Below are 23308 nucleotides of genomic sequence, written 5' to 3' on the forward strand. Positions count from 1 at the left end.
TATAAAGAATAGACTCAAGTGGCAGAAACTGAAAGTTGGCATCTTCTAAAATAATTGTCACTTTAACACAGACTTGGCAAATTGCCGTCTAACTATAGTCATGATTGTACTAATATATGCCAAATGCATCCATGATCTTTAAGCATGAAATTTTGGGGGTGTACCCCCGTTTGCCTTACAGAATCTCTAGGCTTTCTTTTGCTCCTCTTCTTTTTGCTCCACAGACACCTAGAGCCCTTGTTTGGCCCCCTGGCCAACCATCAATCCCCACCTGACCCCAGACTGCACTCTTGTTTTAAAATATGACTTCCCTTTTCTTGGCCTCAATGAAAATATCCATTTTCTTAGTCAACCTGGTGTTGATCTGATTTTAATAACCCAATTAAAGAAAGCTTAACTTTGGGATTGGTGTAGGAAAGTGTTTGCATTTTCAGAGTTTCTTGTTATAAATTCGTTAGCATACTCAGTGGTGTAAACTTTTGTGCCTTTTTTCTAAGCATCGCTATATCTACCTCATTTAGAATATTTATTTTTGCCGACTCTAAGTCAGCCAGAAAACCAAATGCATGGAGCCAGCATGATAGCCATCCTCCATTTACTCACTGCCCCTGCCTCTTTCAAAGTAGCCTTAGTACTGAGTAAAAATAGTGGCATTGCTTAGATTAAGAATTGGTTTGTCCCAGTCATCTGCAAATAACTGAAATAGAATTCTTTAAGGTAAGGTGCCTTTTTATCATAGATTTGGGGGAAAAATTTATAGTAGAATGGCAGATTCCTACTTGCTTTAGATAAGAAGGACATACATAAAATGTCAAAAAGGTTCAGAAGTATATACATATTAAGTATAACCCATTTAATTATATAAACAAATTTGAAATTCCAAGCAATAGAAAAAAGAACCCATGCTAAAAACATTTTTAAATGCAGAAATAGAACTTTTAAAATGTTTAGTTTTAATTAAGCTTTGTCACCACTTTTCATTCCTATCCAATGCCATTTCTACATCTAAAATTTTAGACAGGCAAAGAGGTGGAACTAAACATAAGTATTCTGCATGTGTGAATGCACTGAGGGAATGGGCAAAGAATCTTCCTAACAGCCTTCACTGGCTCCAAAGAGAGCAGGTGAATCAGTATCCACAGATGATTTTTCACTGGATGATTGTTCTCTTAGTAAAGAGAAAAGGGTAAGTGTCCATTTTTAGCACTCTGATTTAATCAATATGCCATTTTAAAATGTTAACTTTTGATAATGGATAATCTAGGATGCTACTAGTTATCTAGAAATATTTCAACCTAGTACAATTTCATTTAATAGTCTATGTATGATTATTAATTTTCAGACATTGTAATTTATGCTGTGAAGCTTGGAACTTTGATCAGTCTCTCTCCTTCCTCCCTTCCCCCCCAATGTATTCCATAATATTTGCCATAATTATTGAGTAGGAAAATTAAAATATCATTAGTTTTTTCTTGCTGTGTTTAAACGCAAAGGCATAATTTTCTGTCTAATTAAAACTTCACATAATGCTTGAATATATAAATTTCTGTGGAATTAAACGTTCAAATAGTGAATTTTCTTATCTCCAATGGAAGTAATTATTGTTTGTATATAATTTGTTAAGGATGATAGAGCATCGTTAAGATGGTTGATTGCATAGGTTAAATAAAGGCCACTTATACTGTGTTTTAGAATACATATTTGGTAGCTACTTTTAAGTAACAGACTCCTTTTAAAGGTGTGATAAGTAGTACAAACAATATGCTCCTTGGACTCTCCTGCTACAAAAATTGCATTATGTAATTCTTGTCCCAATGAACTTTTTCATAGGAGAAGAAAAGGTTAACAATTAACAACGTAGCTCGGAAGTGGGACTTGAAACAACATCGAATTACCAATGCTGCTACAAACCAAGATAGAAAAGATTCAGACTCTCAGGACCACTGTCAGAACGATGGAAGCACCATCTCTGCATTTCCAGAGGAAACAGGGTATGCAATGGTATTCTTTCCAGATACTAGTATCTCTGGAGAACTGAATTTGGAGCAGAAACAGGAAAACATTTGACATATAATTATTATAAGATAGCTTTCTTAAAAAAACCTACTGAAATTAGCAGTAGGTTTTAAAAGTTAAGATGGAAATATTGAAAATATAAGCTGACCCCTAATTTAAAAACCCTTCAGTAGTTTCTTATTTTTCATAGGAATAAATCTAGATTACTTAATATAGCCTATGAGACCCTCTATCCGCCTCACCTATTTTATCCCATACCATCAGCCACTTTATTCTTGTGCTGCAGCCTCAGTGATTTCCAGTTCAGTTACTTCCTACTTCAGAATGCTTCTCTTACAAACAGTTGTATTCTCCCCTGCCCTACTTCCCTCACCCTACCCTGGCTAACTACAACTCAGCCTGGAGGTCTTAAATTTAAACCTCACTTCCCCTGAAAAGCCTTCCCTAACGAATTCCCAGAGACTAGGCTAGATCAGATACCTTTTTTTCTCCCAGTACTCTGCTCTTGCCCTTGTTAGCACTTATCATGACCATAATTAAATAAATAGTGGGTAATTCGTTGTTTCATAACTGTCTTCCCCACTAGAATGTAAGCTTCTCAACGAAAAGAATCCTGATTGTCTTAACCTCTGTTGTTTCCCCAGTAGCTATCACAAATCCTTACTCCTTAACTAGTAGTATTAAGCAATTCGGCATAAAATCTGAATAGTTACTCCAGTTGTGTTCTATAATATCTGTCTATTCCAGTGGCTCACAGCCTCCTTCTTCTATGACACATTGTTCAGATAACACATATCCCTTGATTTATGAGCAAATCTGAGGACGCTTTCTAGACTTCACATGTTTCTTTTCCTCTCAAGAAGGCATACTAGAATCAAGTAAATAAGAGGAATATAAAGCATATATATCTTCATATTTTATTTATAATTTAAAAACACATATATATAATTTAAAAATAAAACCTAAAAATCAAAGGTAGAATGCACTGCAATTTTGTTTCACTTGATGCACAGGTATCTAATGACCAAACCAAATTCTGAAACACATTTCAAACTAAATATAATATAGCTTTTATTTCAAGTTTTCAGCCAGTATTCTTTAAGCTTTCCATATGTGAAGAATGCAATAAAGTCATTTAAGAGGAATTAGAATAATATGTTGGAAGTTTACTGGAGTTAAAGAGTTTGACATATATTTTAAAGACAAATATACTTTTACAATTTTAGTTATAAGATTAATTTATATTGATCAATGTACCTCCTTCAGCTCGCTTGGGTATCCACATGGTAGAGTTTCTCAGATCTTTTAGCTAGAAAAATAAGGAAACAAGAATTAAAATTCTAATTAAGTGATGATTTGTATAACAGATATATCACTTATATTGCCCTGAAGCTTTATTTAATATTATTTAAATGTCAAAATATAATTTTACTTGGCTAGAACTATATAAAATTAAAACTATATCATTGGGCTTTAGATTTATGGCTTTCTCCCTTCAGTTCTGTCAGTTTTTACTTCATATATTTTAGGTGTTAAGTGCATATATGTGTATAATTTTTATGTGTTCTTGATGAATTGACCCTTTTATCAATATAAAATGTCCTTCTATGTCTCTTGCATGTCTCCTGTGACAATTTCTTGTATAACATCTCTTTTGGTTACCATTTGCTTTGAATATCTTTTTCCTTCCTTTCAATTTCAATCTATTTGTATCTTTTAATTTTGTAGAAAACATATAGTTGAATCATTTTCTTAAAATCCATTCTGCTAATATCTGCCTTTTAGTTGGAGAATTTAATCTATCAGATCCTAATGAGAAAGGTCTTACTTTGGTCATTTTGCTATTTTTTTTCTACTTGTATATCTTCTTTGTTCCTCAGTTCCTCCATTACTTTCTTCTTTTGTGTTTGATTTTTTAGTGTAACATTTTAATTCCCTTCTCATTCCTTTTACTGTGTATTTTGTATTTTTTTTCTTAGTTGTTACCCTGAGGATTACAATTAACATCTTAATGTATAACATTTTAGTTTGCATTAATACCAACTTAGTTGCAATAATATACACACACTTTGTTCTTATATAGCTCCACACCCCTCTATGTTGCTGTTATCACAGATTTCATCCTTATACATTGTGTGGACATTAGCATAGATTTATAGTTATTATTTTATGCATTTGTCTATTAAATCATATAGGAAAAAAGAGGAGTTACCAACCAAAAATACAGTAACACCGGCTTCTATATTTATCTGTGTAATTACTTTTTCCAGTATTCTTTATTTCTTCATGTGACTTTGAGTTATTGTCTAGGGTCCTTTCATTTCAATCTAAACGACTTTTAGCATTTCTTAAAGGGCAGGTGTACTAGCAATGAACTCTCACAGTTTTTGTTTATCTAGAAATGTCTTAATTTTTCCCTGAGTTTTGAAGTACAGTTTTGCTGGATATAGAATTCTTGGTTAACAGTTTTTTTCTTTTCTTTCAGCACTTTAGGTGTGTCATCCCACTGCCTTCTGCCTTGCTTGGTTTCTGATGAGAAGTTGGCTATTACTCTTATTGAGAATTCCTTTTACAAGACTAGTCATTTCTCTCTTGATGCTTTCAGGAATCTCTCTTTGTCTTTCCACAGTTGGAGGTGATTGTTTAGGGTCCTCTCAGGTCTTTTCTGAACATAAATGTGGACATAAATGTTGCCCTCTAGATTCCCTGGAATACACAGGAGCTTCTCAAAGTCCCTCTTTCCCTAAGTATCTTCTTCCCCAGACTCTTGTTTCTCAGTCTTTTTGGTCTGTCTATGTTTGCCCATGTGGCAGCAGCTAAATATGTTTTTGCCTTTAAATACTTTTGAGGGCTTCCCTGGTGGTGCAGTGTTTAAGAATCTGCCTGCCAATGAAGGGGACAAGAGTTTGAGCCCTGAGCCCAGAAGATCCCACATGCCACGGAGCAACTAAGCCCGTACGCCACAACTAAAGACCCAATGCAGCCAAAAATTAATAAATAAATACATTTGTTTAAGAAAAAAAAAAAAAACTTTTAAAAAATGCTGCCCAGGAAGCCACCTCAGCCATGAGGAAGCTCTGAGTCAGGAAAACAAAGGCAATCCCTTGAGCTGATCCTTTGGGGAGCTATTAGACGTGTCAAAACACATAACAACAATTTTTTTGATAATAAGGTATGTATGGCTTCCTCTGGTACCAGCAACCTACACAAGGAATGTGGACTGTCATCTTCAAGGCTGCCACTGAGCTGGGGAGTGGGGAATGGTAGCAGGGTAAGTTAAAATGCCACAGAACTCTCTTAGTAAAATTCAGCACTTTTTTTCTTCATTAATCATTCTCCTGGTTATTGTAATTTTTTTTAGACTCCAGAATTCTGAAAAAGTTGATTTTGACAGTTTGTGCTATCGTATTTGTTGCCTTCTGTAGGGATGGAGTTTCTCTCCTTTGATATGCTAATTTTGCTGTATTCTATGAGCTATTCTTTTACATTTCAAGATCAGTATCATTTTTATCTGTTCTGTAACCAAAACATTTGTCAATTGGTAGCATCTAAAGTTTGAAAACTGGTAAAGTGTTTAAATTTCTGTAATTATATAACTACCATGTAACTATTTTTTACTTGAGAGTTAAGTAGTATACTATGATTATATCTCATTTTCTGCTTCCTAAACCATTCAAGGAGACTAGTCCTAGCATCAGATTCCAAGATTACACTTCAAAGTTTGTTCAAAACCATGCCACACTTCAGTTTGCTTCGTATTTGAGCCGTGCCTTTCTTACATAGTTTCTTTTTATCTGGGGTTTCTGATGGCCTGTTTTGTTGTGTTGTTTTTGTTTGTTTGTTTAACAAAGAAATTTGTGCTGCCTTTACCACATTCTAATTTCTTTGAATTTCTGTTTTTATCTTTTGAATAGAATTCACTCTTATCGAAGCTTTCTATGTCCCTGACCTAATTTAGTCTCATTATTTCCTTTTGGACCATTGTTTACAGTTTATTATTTTATATCATATTACTAGTAGCCTTTGCTTTTTACTTGGATTATGTGTCTTTTTCATATCCTCAAGTAATTCTATCCTCTCAACCTCTAGATGGTAGAATTCCTCTGAGTTTGGTCCTGGGCCCTCTTTCCACTCTCTGCTTCCCCCCTAAGCAATATCATATATTTCTTTGACTTTAAATGTCATTTCTATTTTGAAGATACCAATATGTATTATCTCTTCTCTTATGGTTTACCCATTTGGATTGTGTTTAAGGGGAAAAATCTTTTACTACATTGAGATTATTAAAATATTCTCCCATTTTGTCTTCCTAAAGGTTTAAAATTTTGCCTATCATATTTTATTCTTTATTACACTTGGAATTGGTTTTTAAGTTTGAGGCTGATGTCAAATTTGTTTTTCCCCTTAGGAATAACCAGTTGCCCCAGTGTTATTTATTGAGTATTCTTTCCTTTTTCCACTGAACTGCAATGCCCCTCTGACTGTTTTATTGGCAGTGGGAGAAGTAGGTAGTAGGGTCCTTTTGCAGATCTTCAATTAATGCCCCTCCCTCACTTCTCATTCCCATCTTCCATCATATCTCTGTTCTTTCCTTTCCAAAGTTCTACTGGGCAGCTTGGCTGCCATCTTTGTTCTTGTCTCCAGTTCATATTCAAAGCTATGGCTTCCTTTGTCCTTCTTCCTCACTCAAAATTCTTCACTTTCCAGCTTCCAGAAATTTGTTGAAACTTCTTGCTGAAGATTGTCTCCCCCTTTCCTTTTTACTTGTTATTGTGTTTGTATAACATTTCAGTTACTTTAATGGGGCCTTAGAGGGAGAGGTTTCAAACACATGTGCTCATTCTGTCTACTTTTTTAGCTGAAAGCACAAAGTGAAACATTTTAAATATTAGTAGTTATATTACTACATTCTCTGTAAGTCTTTAAAAATATAATTAAATTTCATCTCTTGGGAATGATATAAGCCTGGCTCTCTCTGAAGGTAGAAAGCTAGTCAGAGGGCCACAAAGTCTCTTCCTTAGGGTTCCAATTTGTTTTTTAATGCTTCATAAGATTTTCCATTTTCAACAATCCCATTTATAGTCTTTAGTATTTCATAATGCCAAAAAAGTGGCTAATTCTTGTGTTACAATGTCTGTGACCTTTGGCTTGTGGGTGTGTAACTAAACGCCTGGAAATAAGTATCCATGAAAAAATTACAGGCACATAAACAGAAGAAATTCTGTAAAACTTTGGTATATCCCATTAATGATTTCACTGTTCACTGTACTTGGGACATATCTGTAGTAAAGTGACATACTACAGGTTTCTTTCCCTTGCCAGAAATGGGAAAGTACTTGGTGTAATGTTTTCTTTGCTTACATTGGATGCATGCAGTGAAGCTGGGTTATTTTTGGTCATTTCCTGTCTATGAACACTGTGGTATTTTAGCCAACACTACTATAATAAAATATAATGCATAAAATGAATTTCTACACCTATGAATGTTGTAATAGAAGTTCATAAAATATGTTATTATAGGAATCAGCACCACTTATTCACTGGGAAAAGAAACTTCTGAAATATTTTAAGTCTTTCTGTTCTAGCCTGTTATAGAATGCATAAACATTTTTTTAAAAACCTGTAGTCCTCTGAAATATTGTCTTTTTTTTCCATATAGGCATTTAAGAGTATATTCTTCATTTAGCCTGACTTTCAGGGACTCATTACTGTGTTGCATTAAGTTAATCACCCTGTCTTAGTGTCCTCTACTAATCAAGAAGGCATGGAATAGTTTTCTGATTAATTCTTATATAAAGATTGAGTTTGATAAATGAACATTTGGACTTGGAATTAACCAGTAAAGATCTTGAAGAGAATTCCTATTTGATGGCAAACTGCCTACTGTTATATAAATAATACTTGAGTAGGGAAATATACATGGAAATGTATTGGGCTTCATGGAGAAACAAATTTTAAAGTATAGATCCTCCATAGAGGAATACCACATTTCTTAGAGCATAAATTTAAACTAGACAGGGGTAAAACCTAGACCAGGTGACTCCATCACCTAGTCTAAAACATTTGAATAACACTTGAATCCTCCCTCTCCTTCCTTCTCGACAATCACTAAGTCCTACTTTTATGATCTCTTAAATATCTGGTATATCTGTGTTCTCTTCTTTTATTAATAATTATCACTAAAATGTATTGAACTAAAAATGGAGTATGGTTTAGAATATGATTTCTAGTCTTAATAACAACTCTGAAAAAATATGTATTATGATCACCATTTTACATACAAGGAAACTGAAACTGCAAAGAAATTAAATAACTTGCTCCAAAAGTCATCTATTTATCACTGGCAGATCTGGGATTTGAACTAAGCTCTATCTGATTTTCTTGCCAATGCCTTTTCTACTGCATGATACCCTCTTTTTTGTCATGCCCTTATGTGGTCTAGTTGACACTATTGCACTGGTCTTCCTACTAATCTCTCTCCATTCAGTCTCTCCCTGCTACATCCTCCACAAAGTTCACCAATTTATTATCTGTCTCAGGTAGGTCCTTGAGGGCAGGGAGCATATCTTATTCATCTTTTTATCCCCAGCACCAGAACCTAGCTCCATGCATGGCACATTGGAGATGCTTAAAAACTTGCACTGAATATTGTTCTGTTACTTTTTTATTTAGAAATCTTTTTCTGCTCCTCAACCTTATGGGATAAAATCTGACTTTTCAGCTTCATCTTCAGCTACTACTCCCCCATATGTTTAAGTGTTTAATTTCTATGTTTCAGTGTACCATACATATTGAAATTGTTCTTAACTGAATGTGTTATATATAATTAGGCTTCTGTGCCTTTATTCATTCTATTTTTCTTACCTAAAGTGTGCTTCCTCCTTCTACTTCTGATGAAGTTCTACTGTTCATCTTTCAAGGACCAGTTCAAATACTACCTCCTTTTGAAACCTAACTTCTCGCCACTAGAAGAATTAATTGTTCTTCCTCTGCATTTCCATAGCATATTGCTTAAATATTCATTATATGACAATAAACATAAATATTATATTAGGATTAATGTATACATTTATCTTGCTTTCCACCCTCCATCCAGATTGGGAGCTCTTTAAGGACAAATAAGTATTAATTTATCTTTATATCCCCAATGCCTACCACAATATCTGACACACAATAGGCTCTCCAGATTAACCTATTTGTTTAATGAGGCTGAGGTCATTTCAGTTTAGAAATTATACCCATGTGTTTATTAATTTAACTGCAGAGTATAATTAGAGCAGTTATATTTCTGGGAACATAGCCCAATAAAAGAGAGTTTTGATATATTTAAAAACTTGCACATGATTTCTATACTGATTGTCCTTATTAATTCAGGTGAGTTGGTTGCCTGTGAGAGAATTCTTAGGACAGTGCCCTGTGGGCTTTTAGCAAATGTTTGATGAATAAGTGAATGAGGGAGCAAATGAAATAATATGTATGTATGTTTGACTAAAAAGATGTGGACCTATCTATTAAGCACACAGGGAAAACCGGAAGGACAATCCCCAACATATAAACACAGGGAACAAACTTCCTAAGTTATTTTTTATGGAAATCAGAGCACACCTTCCCTGAGGAACAGATTCCTCTATTCCATATTGGCCAGAGTTTGAGGCTAACCTCAAGCCTCATTCAGAAAATAGCTGAAATGGGTTTGGTCTTGTATGACCTATTTAATAGATGCTTTGTTTCCTATCTACAGCCCAGCAAACTTGCCATTTGTTGTTACTGAATGTCCATGTGAGGTCTATAAAAGTTAGAAATTACTTCTGCTTTGTTTTATAACTATACAACTGTTTTGCTTAGGCTAGGTTTGTTTATTTCACTTATTTTCCTAACAGTTTGCTTGACAAACCTTTAAAGAAAATAAATAATCCTTTTCTAATAATAGACATTTTATTTTGTAGTTTATATTCTTAAACTTTTAATCATATGGAAAAAAGGTAAACAAGACACTTCCAAATAGATGATATAAAACAACACAACTTCTCAAAGGATTTATCCATGTTTTTGGCACATAGCTGTGATTCAACTTCTTTTGTTGCATGTCATGACCATCAGGCATCACTACATCAACTAGCAAACCTTTTTCTTGCCTTGACTTTACTTCTTCATTACTGGTCTTTGCCTCACCTGCAGAAACCTTCTTACTAACCCTTAGCCCATGACTATGTCACTGACTTGTCCCTTTGCTCAAACCACAGTTTATGATTGGAACACCCTTCTTAAGAGTCAATAGATACTCATAAGAAATGTCATAATTGTCTCATTTCATTAATTCTTTGAAGAAATATTTATTGAGCACAACATGTGCTAGGGAACTGTGCTAGGTGCTGGATCTACTATAGTGAATGTGACAGAGTTTGAGCCTTCAAGGATCGCAATGTTTAGTAAGAGAGACAGACAAGGAAACAGGTAATTGCAGTGCAGTGTGGTTAAGTGCTGTAATAGTGGTATATATTCTTTTCATTAAGCCCTATTTATTTCAGTGGCATTGAAATGTAACTCCTATCCTTTATCCTATTCTAGAAATGATTATATGCTTTACATAGCTGAACACAAAGTTATCACAAAGCACAATCTAAGGAACTCTTAATTCTCATCTTATTTTTGTTCCATATTATCAGCCATTACATTTTTAGGATTATCATCTAAGATTATTCACACACCACTGCTCATTGAATGTTTGATTATTGTCATATAATAATCATTGTCTTGAGTACTAGTCTGGCAGAAATCAGTCCTTTTATATTTTTTCAGTTGCATATTCACCTAGAGTTGATTGATGTCATTACCCAGCTTCTTACTGTGTCAACAAATGTGTTACATGTTAACTGGTACCTATGAAATAAGTACAGTAAGTCTAGTAAAGCATGATAAACCAACAGGGTGATGGTTTGTCAGTCTTATTCCCAGCATCAGCATTATACAACTTTTGAAGGTCTTTAATAATGCAGTCATTTACATTGTGAAAGGCCCATTGTGAAAAGCTCATAGATTCCAGAGCCCCAAAGCTGAAAAAATATAATCAAAATTGTAAACACATAATTATGCTTGAGTATGAGAAGTGATGTATTGGAAGAGTGTACAAAATTCCACAGGAGCACAAAGGAGAGCAAAGCACTAATATATTTAGTAAGGGCAAATAAATACTGTCTGAGAGCAGAATTCCAGAACGAAAACCCATAGAACAAAAACCAAGCATCGATTGAGTTTTGAGGTTGGGTAAAACAAATGGTTATGTCTCTATTCACAAAGCAGAAAATTTGAATTGGATCAAGCTATTTCTTCTTCAAAGAGCTATCATTTAGGAAACCTTTTATAAAACATGTGGCTCTAACTGAAAATAATAACAATGATCGTATTCAGTAGATATGTGAAGTTATTTTGTATCTGTATGTGTGTGTGTGTGTGTGTGTGTGTGTGTAATATATATATATATATATATATTATACACACACACAGTCAGTAGTGGATTTCTTTATCATTTCTTATTTCAAAATGGGGAGGAAATCTTCATTGATTTTACTACTTATAACTGTAATATATATACGCTTGCAAAATTTCAAACAACATTGAAATATTCAAAAATAGAAAGTCAAAGTTACCCTTTAATCCAGCTTCTGAGAGAGAAACTATTCTTGGCAGTTATTATATAAATTCCCAAGTGTTTTATAAACATAGTTTTATATTACATGGTTCTTACTATAGAAATATTATTTTGTAAAATACAGTTTTTTTCAGCCAGACAGTGGAATACGTTATAGATTAGGAAAACCTATTTGTTTTCACATGCAAAGATATCTATGATATATTAAATGGATTGTTTTAAAACTAAATAGAATATCAATTATCTTTCATTGATATAAATAATTTGGGTTTAAAAGTGGTATTTTTTTGTTCACATGTGCCTCTTTTTGAATTAAAGTACATGACTAGAAGAATACAAAACTTGTAGATATTCTATTGAAAATTAGTCTTTGGTGCTCTGGGTTTAATTACTGAAATGAAAAAAAGTGAATATACAATTTCAAATACCTTTCCAACAGGTCCTTATAATCTGTTATTTACTTTGCATGATAAGACTTTCACTTAAAAGTATATGTTGGGTTTTCCAGGTCTCTGGACTCAGGACTCACCAGTGCTTTACAAGATCTATCTGTCACAGACACACACCTTGTCGAAGTGGATGGAGACACACTTTCCTTGTATGGCTCAGGAGCGCTGGAATGTCTGGATCGGAATTGGAGCGTGCAAACAGCAGGAATGGTGACAACAGTGTCCTTCACTTTCATAGAATTTGATGAAATCGTCCAAGTGCTTCCCAAATTGAAGACTAAGTTTCCTAATTCTTTGGTAAACATTTCCTTTTAGTTGTATGTTTGAATTCTTCTCAGTCATGACTTGTATATTGAGGCCAAAGACCTGTTTTGTTTTTTTGCGGTACGCGGGCCTCTCACCACCGTGGCCTCTCCCGTCTTGGAGCACAGGCTCCGGATGCGCAGGTTCAGCGGCCATGGCTCACGGGCCCAGCCGCTCCGCGGCATGTGGGATCCCCCCTGGACCGGGTCACAAACCAGCGTCCCCTGCATCGGCAGGCGGACGCTCAACCACTGCGCCACCAGGGAAGCCCCAAAGACCTGTTTTAACTTTTATTTCTGCAGTTTCTATCTGGCAGGGAGACTAAGTTCTTGTGTTGATTTTCTGAATCTGGGATTTAAATTAGTATTCATAAATGACCTTGCAGTCTTCTGTAAATATTGGAAATTATCTCTCTAGAAAATGCTTCTTTATGGAGTATAACGGACTAATATAATTTTATTCAAATTATATATTTCTACTTTGTAAAACTTTCAACAGGACCTCACCCAACTGTATATTATATATTCATTTATTGTGCCTGGTATTAATGGGACATATATACTTACATATAATTTTTACAGTAGTCCCCTAACAACACTTAAAATAACTTTAATAGCTCATTAAAATTACTTTGAGAAATTAGCTCTTTCCAATTATGGTATTATTGTACTACTTATTAGTATGAATTTGCAGAAACTGTGATTTCCATGAATTCTTTCCTGAGTTTTTATTATCATTGTGTTTTTCTCTGTCAGCCAAGTGATTTCCCTCACCTACCCTTTATTAAGTGTTTTTTTTTCTTTTGTTATATCATCCTCCCTAAAGAAGATAGAAGTAGAGACAGTATGTTTAGAAAAAATAATCCAAATTCACAGACAGAACACTTATATTAGCATTTCGGTTTTAGTGATTTTATTTTCTGGTAGCCAGTTTAAGTAGCCTACATAGTAATTAGCAAGATAAAAGTAATAATGGGTAACTAGTTCTTCTCAGAAGGGCTGTGTGAGCCCTGCATTTATAAAGTTCTGAAAATTTTACTTCTGATCTTTCCTTTGTAGATTTCATCTCAGGGTAAAGCATATAAAATCATTGTAATGCCTGGAAGAGTCTGAATTATTGTATATTTATATAGTTTTAAAGACTCTTAGGTTGTTAATAAATAGGGGGATGTCCTTTGCAGAAAGGAAATCACTTTGAATCCACTATTGGATGGATTAATATATTCCATCAATAATTTTGCATTAGGTGGATTAAAGTTTATGTAAGTTTAATACATTCAGTTGGTTTAATGTAATTGAAAACATATTAGCTAAGCATAAAGTTTACATTTATTTGGGGAATGATCAGTGAAGCTTTAATGTTAATGTTTTAAGATGGTTAAACTCAATATTCACCTCTTTTTTTGTTTTATTATTGTAGCACCTTAAATTCAAGGAAACAAATCTTGTAATGCTGCAGCAATTTAATGCACTAGCACAACTCCGTCGAGTTGACCAGCTGACAGTTGACCCTCAAGGAAATCCAGTTGTCAATTCAACACTCTGGAAATATTATGTTCTGTTTAGACTGAGCCATTTTAATATGCAGAAAATAAATGGAACAGAGGTAAGCTAAACACGAAGTCAACTGTAGAATTAAAATATTCCTTTTTAGGGGAAGTAGTCATAAAAATGTCCAGGAATTTATGTATAAAACCATGATAGAACTTTTGAGAAATAATGTTTTTTTAAAAAAATCTTGACATTTAAAATGTTGAAAAGCTAAAACTATTTATCTAAAAACTTCTAAGGTACTAGACAAATTTTGAAAATAAAATAGTAACCAGATCATGGTGAATAGTAAATACTTTTTTGATAGTTTGTAAGTATTCAGAGAAGTAAAGTGTTGGTAGAATAATAGTTTAAAATAAAAAAAAAACCACTTCTGTAAGTAATGTGATCTTTGTATTTTTCAGAGTGCTTTACAGACTGTTTGACATGCAAAATGGTATGGGGAAGTGATACTAAATGTCAATTAATAAAGATTGTGGTAGGGGAAGGGAAGAATAACATGGAAAAAAAGAATGTACATAGGGAAAGAAGAGTGATTTTAAAAAGAAGAGATGAGAAGGAGAAATAAGCAAGGAGGAAAGATAAAAGAAGATAAAGTAAAGATGAGTGAAAAAGGAAGTAAAACAACCATAAGTCCATAAATGTCTGGACTGCTTTGTTAATAGTTTGTAGCAAATGCTTTTGGAATATCTGCATTGTGCCTGGAGCCTGAATAACTGGAAAATTATTAGTAAAGAGTTATTTTTCAGATTGATTCTGCTAAGCTTGTCACAGGGTTAATCCCCCAGCTATCCAAAGATCATGTTCTCTTTAAATATTACTTTGGAAGAAAAGAGAGAAACTATGCTTCTTCCTCTACTGTGGAATTCCAGAACTGAATTTAAATAATCCTCTAAAGGAAAAAATCTTTAATATGCTGTTAGTATTATTGTGATTATCTCTTAAAATTCAGACCTCCTTATTGTAAGATGAACTATAATCAACTTTGCTAGCATGGTGGTAATAGCAACTGTATTTCCCTGCAGCTGATACACTGTAAGTAACTCTAGCCTAAAACTCCAAAACTACAGCATACCATTAGGAGACTGGAGGTCTCTGGGTCATTGTACAAAAGCCATATGAAATTTGCATCAACCGTGATAGGCCCATGACCACAATATCAGCCATCTGTTGAAGATGTAGGGCAAACCTGGGACCTTCAGATGACTATTAATTTCTCTAGCTAGTTCTCAAGAGATTTGTTTCAGCTTTACGTACCCTCTTGGTACTTCCCCAGAGAGGCTGTGAGTCACTGGTCAGATCTAATAATTAGTTCCAAAAGTTTCCAAACCTAGCCTACACTGGAAGCAGAATAGTTATTTTTGCTATGGGTGAGTAATTCTCCCTCATTAATGGCCAAATCGTTATCTCAATTAACCCTAAATAGTGTATTTACCCAAATGTGGATCACTACTGGAGATGTAATAATTATTATAAAACCTTGAGATAGGAAGTAATAGTATAATATAATTGTATAAAGTAGAGAAGAATGAGAAAGAACCAATGTAATTTATTCTGATTTAAAGTTCCGAAAATGTCAATGCCAGGGATATTTGACCCTTTAATAAAAGACCTAAACTAAAACTGCTTATCTCATCCTTGACAATATATAATAATGTTATACTATATTTTTACTTCTCTTTGTAAAAGAGAGAATGATATTGCTTGAGGAGACTTAAATTGAATTATGAGCATCAAGAGGAAAAGATGGAGTAGTGCCCGGCACTGGCCACTAGGTGACTATATTAGACCAAACAACTTAGTTGTCAGCTGAAGGATGGATTCCAGGGAGCAGCAGCCTCGTTAACTGTGAAAGTCTAGGGAAGGGAAGGGAAAGAGTCAGTCTGAACTGATTCATGTGTATAAGATGCTTGTGAATTATGGATTTATTTTCCAGAAATTCCTGTGTAGTGTATTATAGCTAGTGTAAAGAATAAAGTTTTTAAAAATGCAAAATTTAACTATACCAGGGTTTCTCAACCTCAAATACTCTGTTGAGATTTTGGATCAGGTAAGTCTTTATACTGGGAACTGTCCTGTGCATTGTAGGACATTTAACGGCATCCCTGTCTTCAACCCACTAGATGCTAGTAGCACCCCTCCACCAGTTACGATAAATCAAAATCATCTCCAGACATTGCCAAATGTTCCCTAGGGGACAAAAGGGCCCCTGATTGGGAACCACTGCATTATATTGACAATCTAATAGTATTTAAAATGCAAGCAACCTAATTTTATATTAAAAAATATACCCATATATTAATACAAGCCCTGCTTTTAGTAGTTTCTTGGTTAACATAGGAATGAGCCCTCATGGGGAATATATCTGTGACAGATTATTCCTTGTGGGGAGAAAGACGGACAAAATTTCAGAATGAATAGGAGTGCCTTTCCTAATCCAGTGTTCATTCCCTCAGAAAGGGACAAAACTATCCTTTTAGGAACAAGGTATGAACAACACCTTGTCTTACATTTGACACATTATTAAAGTCAATCTATTCCATTGACACTTTTCCCCCTAAATCATTCTACTCAAAGAAGCTATAGGATTTTTGAAAAAATTCATTAAGAATTTAAGGTGTCTCAAGTATAATCCTTAGGAACCATGGCTTCTAAGTCAGAGCTAACTCCTCACTTCCCAGCCATCATCCATCACCATGGGCCACATTTGTATCAATACATCTTCATTTTAATCAAGTGCAAGGAAGAAAGAGAAATATCAATGAGAATTCACTCTCCTCCTACAGCCCAGGAGAATGTATTTTTCTGGACTAAAAGAAAATATTTACTCTGGAAATTTCTTTGGAATTATGTTAGTTATATCAAGCTAAGAGGCAATGTCATTTTTGACCCTTCTCCTTCATATCTCTTCAGGTGACTCAAAATGATATGATAATGGCTGAAAGGCTCTTTGGAATCCTAGCACATGTAGCATCTTCTGAATTACCCCAGTACCATCTGATTTCAATTCTGGGTGATGCCAGGTAACCTTTAATATCTATAGTTTTTATAGAAGTACAGTTGCACTAGAAAAAGAAATATATTCCACACACCTCTTAATTGTGCTATTTATTCATCCCACAAATATCCTAAATTTGTTTTGTGTCTGGCCCTCTCCAAAGTGTTGGAGGTATAAAGATGAATAAGACAAAGTTCTTGCTCTTGTGTGGCTTATAAGCTAATAAATTAACTTGCTAACTTATGAGCTAGTAAGTTAAAGACATTTCAGATGCTATAAGAGAGGGCTCTAGGAGCATAGGAGACACTACATTTTGGAAAAACATTGGTGAAGGCTTCACAAAGGAGGTAACATTTTTCTAGTTCTTCAGGAATACATAGGAGTATTTTCAGGTACAGGGTATGAGGGAAAGAGATCTGCAAAGGCATAAGGAATCATGAATAGTTCAATATAATTGGAGCATAGGATGATTGCGAATTGTGATAGGAGATGAAGGTAGAAAGACTGATTGTGATCTGATTTTGAAGAGCCCAGAAATCCATGAAAAACAAAACTGAATACTGTGCTTTGTAATTGAGCACAAGAATCTGTGATTAGATTCATGTTCTAGGAAGGCTGCCATTTAAGAGGACAGAGATGGAAGGAATGGAGAGCAATCAATAGGCTAGTCTGTAGTCCACGAGAGAGATTATAAGGGTCTGAACTAAGACAGTGAGAATGGAGAAGAGGATAATTTGAAAAATACTTAGAAGGCGTGTACCTGACAGAAAACACTGACTGACGGGATGTGGCATAGATAGAAGGAGAAAAGTCAAAGATGGTGTGTTAGTCATGGTTCAGTTATAGATAATTCATTCTGGCTAAAGTAAGGAGAAAACAATTGATATATAAGAAATTAGTTATCTACAGAATCATTGGAAGGAATAGGGAAGCAGTCTCTAGACTGGGCCTGGAAAGGATCTCAGAATGATACCACGGAACCAGTCCACCAAGGAAACTGCTACCTTTGCTATAGTCTGGGAGCTGGGTGATCAGGAGGCTTGTCCTGACCTCGACCTCCAGGATCATACCACTTTTTACTTTGAGGATCAGGAAATTCCCCATTCCCCTCCCCAAAACTTGGCTCCAGAGCCATGCTACCCTACTATAATCTATACCAACAAAATGGGTATCTTGTGTGCTTACTTCCCCACTTAGTTCAGTTCTGATTGCATTGGTGTGAGGAGAAAAGGGGCAGAGTTGTCTCTAAGAAATTATAACCAAAGCCAATCTTCAGGTAAATTTTCAGCCTGAGTTTATAATACATGCATAGTTTAAAATAATTTTAAAATTTAAACATTACTATCTCTAGATACCTGGTAAAAACAAATGCACCTTGTGTCTGGAGGAAGTTACTATCATCCTATCTCAGATAATCCCCACAGATAATTTTTAAGGACAATGACCAGCACACAATGAAAAGAATTTTTTTTAAATAGCCAAGCACACAAGGAAATAAGGCACCATGTATAAGAACTAGCAGGAAAAAAATAGACCACAGAAACAGACCCACAAATAATTTAGATTGGGCATTATCACTTATAGATTATAAAATGACTATGCCTAATATATCAATATTTCATGTTATCAAAAACAAGGTTGAAAATATCTGGAGAAAACAGGGAATTTTTAAAAAGTGATCCATCAGATTTGAAGGGAAACTAAAGGAACTTCTATAAATGAAAAATATAATAAGCATAATTATTAAAGCTTAATTAAGAGGTTTAACAGCCAATTAGACGCACCTGAAAAGAGAATCAGTAAACTGGGAAATAAACCAGAGAAGATTTTGCAAAATGCAGAACAAAGGAAAAAGAACAATATATGGAAAAATGGTTAAGAAATTTGAAGATGGAGTGACTTAGAAGATTTAACGTATGTTTGGAGTTTCAAAAAGGCACAATAGAGAGCATGGGATAGAGATAACAGCAAAGAATTTTTTCAGAATTGATGAAATACACTAATCTACACATTAAATAAACTCATCCATTCCAAGTTTGTTAAATTAAAAGAAATCTACACCTAGTCACATCATAGAACACTGACTATAAAGTAAAAATTTTTCAACACCCAGGAAAAGAGAGGTTATCTTCAAAGGAGTGCACATCAACAGTTGACTTCATAACAGCAACAGTGGAAGCCAGAAGACAGGGTAATGAATGTGTTCAATATACTGAAGTAAATTAATTACCAAGCTAGAATTCCATACAGGCAAAAAAATCTTTTAAGAATGAAGGTGAAAGGGACTCCCCTGGTGGCACAGTGGTTAAGAATCCATCTGCCAATGCAGGAGACACGGGTTCGAGCCCTGGTCTGGGAAGATCCCACATGCCACGGAGCAACTAAGCCCATGCGCCACAACTACTGAGTCTGCTCTCTAGAGCCCACGAGCCACAACTACTGAGCCCTTGTGCCACAACTACTGAAGCCTGCACTCCTAGCGACTGTGCTCCGCAACAAGAGAACACACCGCAACGAAGAGTAGCCCCTGCTCATGGCAAGTAGAGAAAGCCCACGCACAGCAACGAAGATCCAACACAGCCAAAAAAAAAAATTTTTAATAAGTAAATTAAAATAAAAACCTTAAAAAAATGAATGAAGGTGAAATAAAGACATTTTAAAACAAAATAATAAAAACAAAACTTAAGAGATTTCCCATCGGTATTCCTTCAGTAAATGATAACGCCTATAATTAAGGCAGAAAGAAACTGATCCCAGATAGAAATTCTGAGGTGCAGGAAGAGCTGAAGAGCAAGGAAAGTATTAAATTTGTGGGATAAAACTAAATGAACATTGACTATATAAAACAACAATAATAATATTGTGAGATTTTAAAATGTAGAATTAAAATACACTACAACAGTAGTATATATATTGGGAGGGGTAGATGGAATTATAGTTTTCTAGGTCCTTGTATTATCTAGGATGAAGATATAGTAATTAAGTTTAAATGTTAATAAGTTAAGAGTGCATGTTGTAATTTCTTTGGTAACCAAAGAATAAAAGAGTATATAGCTTCCAAACAAGTAAGGTCAGGGCAGGGGTGAGAAGTGGGGAGAAGAAAAAAAGGAAAAGAAACATAGAATATTTGGTCAAATTGAAAGAAAATAAAATGTTAGATTTAACCTAAATACTAGTATATCAGCAATTATACTTGTACCAAGACTCAGTGACTTAAAACAAGAAACATTTTCCCACTGAGTCTATAGGTCAGCTGGGTGCTTCTTCTGCTCTCAGCTCGGGACCTCATGCATCTGCAGTCACCTGAGGGTTGGATAGGCAGCTCTGCAGATCTTCCCTAAGCTCTCTCACTTTTGGGGGGTCTGAGAGGTTGTAAGCTGGTCTAGAAAGACCTTACTTAGGACAACTTGTCTCTGCTCCACATGGTCTTTCATGTACCAGAAATCTTCCTGGGCTTGTTTTCATGGCAAAGGCAGGGTTTGAAGAGAGCGCAGAAACACGCGAGGCCCCTTGAGGCCTAGGCTAAGAACTGGTACACCATGATTTCCCACATTCTGTTGGTCACAGTCACAGGGCAAGATTTAAGAGGCTCGGAGGTATACTTACCTAACTGTGAAATAATATTGTAAAGGGCATGGATTCAAGGGAGCCATTAATTATGACCAAATCTACCTCAATGATAAAATACAAATGTACTAATTGTTCTGGTTAAAAGTCAAAGATTGTCAGACTCAATTTTTTTAAAAAAGTTCAACTGTATGTTGTTGAAAAGAGACACATCTGAAACATAAGGTTACATAAAGTTTGAAAGTAGAAAAGTGGTAAAAGATAAACAACATCAATACTAACCAAATAAAAACAAAGTAGCCATTGAGGACTAAATAAACTAAGGTTAAAAGCAATACTAGAAATAAAGAGGATCATTTCAAATGATAACAGGTTCAATTCACCAGAAATATCAATTTGCTAATTTAATTTGTCTGCAACCTATAAGCTTAGCCTTAAAAACTTATAAACCAAAAATTGACATTACTGCAAGCCCACAGCTGCAGTGGGAAGTTTTAATATACCTCTGATTAATTAATAGAAAAAGGATGTAAAATACTTGAACAATATGATTAACAAACTTGACTTAGCCATTTAGAGAACATTACCCCAAACAACTGCAGAACACAAATTATTTTCAAGCATACATGGGATATTTATAATAATTGATCAAATACTATCCAGAAAGCAGATGTTAACAGATTCCAAAGGATTTACATGGACTATGCTCTCCGTTCAAAATGCAATTAAACTTTAACTCAGTTACAAATGTTAACTAGGAAATCCCCATGTATTTGGAAATTAATGCATTTCTAAATAACCTACAAGTTGAAGACAATTTTATAATGTAATTTTGAAACGACCTTGAACTGAAATGTAATAAAAATACCACATTTCAAAACTTGTGAGATCAAGTTACAGGGGTGCTAAATGGAAATATTTTAGCCCTGAAATGGGTACATTAGGAAAGAAAAAAGACTGAAAATGAATGAGCTAAACATTTATCTAAAGAAGTTAGGAAAACAATAGCAAAATAATCCTAAAGCAAGTTAAAGAAAAGAAATAATGACATTAAAAACATAATTAGGGCTTCCCTGGTGGCGCAGTGGTTGAGAGTCTGCCTGCCGATGCAGGGGACACGGGTTCGTGCCCCGGTCCGGGAAGATCCCACATGCCACGGAGCGGCTGGGCCCGTGAGCCGTGGCCGCTGAGCCTGTGCGTCCGGAGCCTGTGCTCCGCAAGGGGAGAGGCCACAACAGTGAGAGGCCCGCATAACGTGCAAAAAAAAAACAACCCATAATTAATGAAAATTGATTATTTGAAAAGACTAATAAAAGTGATGGATAATTTGTATATTGCTTTTGTAGTTAAAAATCAATAAAATAAATGCAGATAAATACCTATATGTTACTTTCTTCTTTATAAGAATGAGAAAATTATGCTACTGAAATACCCAGTAAAAGGGACCGATTATTTAAATTGATATACATCACAATTGAATTTTATTCATTCATTAAAATATTAATTTTAAGAACATAGAAAATGTTTATTATATACCATTAAGCAAAAACAGTATACAAAACTGGATGTTTAATATGATCTTTTTTTTTACATCTTTATTGGAGTATAATTGCTTTACAATTATGATCTTAACTTTTTACAAAAATTTATAGAAAAAGCCTGCAAAGAAATATGTCTAATGTGAACAATGTTAATGATTTACATAGATTTATATGCTATAGACTTATGGGTGATTTTACTCTACTTTTTTATACTTTTCAAAATGCGTACCCCTTATAATTTCTAAAACAGTTGTGTTATACTCTTAAATTGGGGAAAGGAAGACATTTTTAAAAGATATATTCCTTTTCTGCTCCCAATCTTCAGTTCACAGTTCATAGTAAAGTATTTATATCACTTCCCTGAGAGACACGCTAAGTGGTAGAAACCAGAAAGTGACCTTCATGAAGGATGAGTTGCAGTCCTCTGGAATTCTAGGCTTATGGGTCTGCAAGTGATGCTATGAGCACTGTTTCTGTTCTTCATAATCAAACGAAACTTCCTGTTAAATTATTTACCTCCTAATAAGATCTTACCCTGATATGATAACATTTAGAGGTTTTTGTGTTTTTTGTGTTTTGTTTTTACCCAAACTTAAACCAGTATTCCATTCCATTTCTTTTTTTCTAAAATATAAATTTATTTATTTTATTTATGCATTTTTGGCTGCATTGGGTCTTCTTTGCTGCACGCAGGCTTTCTCTAGTTGTGGTGAGCGGGAGCTACTCTTCATTGCCGTGCGTGTGCTTCTCATTGTGGTGGCTTCTCTTTTTGTGGAGCATGGGCTCTAAGCACATGGGCTTCAGTAGTTGTGGCGCACAGGCTCAGTAGTTGTGACCCGCGGGCTCTAGAGCTCAGGCTCAGTAGTTATGGCGCACGGGCTTTGTTGCTCTGCAGCATATGGGATCTTCCCAGACCAGACATCGAACCCATGTCCCCTGCATTGGCAGGCGGATTCTTAACCACTGCGCCACCAGGGGAGTCCCTCCATTCCATTTCTAGCTATGGGTAATACTACTGAGCTGCATAATAGAATCATGAACTATTTGTGTGATTTATAAGATGTGTAACTAACATATGTTTTATGGGATATAAAGACTTTAAAAGTTTGGTCTACTACATGTGTAATTAGGGTTGGTCCTCTGTGATTCTTTAAGTTTTATATTGTTTTTTTTTTAGAGTTTTTTCACTTTAAAAATGCTTGAGACATGTTTATGTTGATGATTGGTAGTTGTGA

The 23308-nt window shown here is 34.8% G+C and overlaps 1 protein-coding gene across 6 annotated transcripts in view; it reads left to right on the forward strand.

Annotated features, from left to right (window-relative positions):
- The window catches only part of LRRC49 (leucine rich repeat containing 49), a gene marked incomplete at both ends in the record, with an annotated part of 132834 nt that overhangs the window by 102019 nt on the left and 7507 nt on the right, over positions 1–23308 (forward strand). For all 6 annotated transcript variants that reach the window (XM_079699908.1, XM_079699905.1, XM_079699906.1 and 3 more), the window contains 4 exons: positions 1831–1991; positions 12174–12411; positions 13837–14022; positions 16881–16990. In XM_079699908.1, the coding sequence (XP_079556034.1) occupies positions 1831–1991; positions 12174–12411; positions 13837–14022; positions 16881–16990 (695 nt within the window). The remainder of the gene's footprint in view (positions 1–1830; positions 1992–12173; positions 12412–13836; positions 14023–16880; positions 16991–23308) is intronic.

The sequence above is a fragment of the Hyperoodon ampullatus genome (genome assembly GCF_949752795.1).
Source record: "Hyperoodon ampullatus genome assembly, chromosome: 3".
NCBI classification, from domain to species: domain Eukaryota; kingdom Metazoa; phylum Chordata; class Mammalia; order Artiodactyla; family Ziphiidae; genus Hyperoodon; species Hyperoodon ampullatus.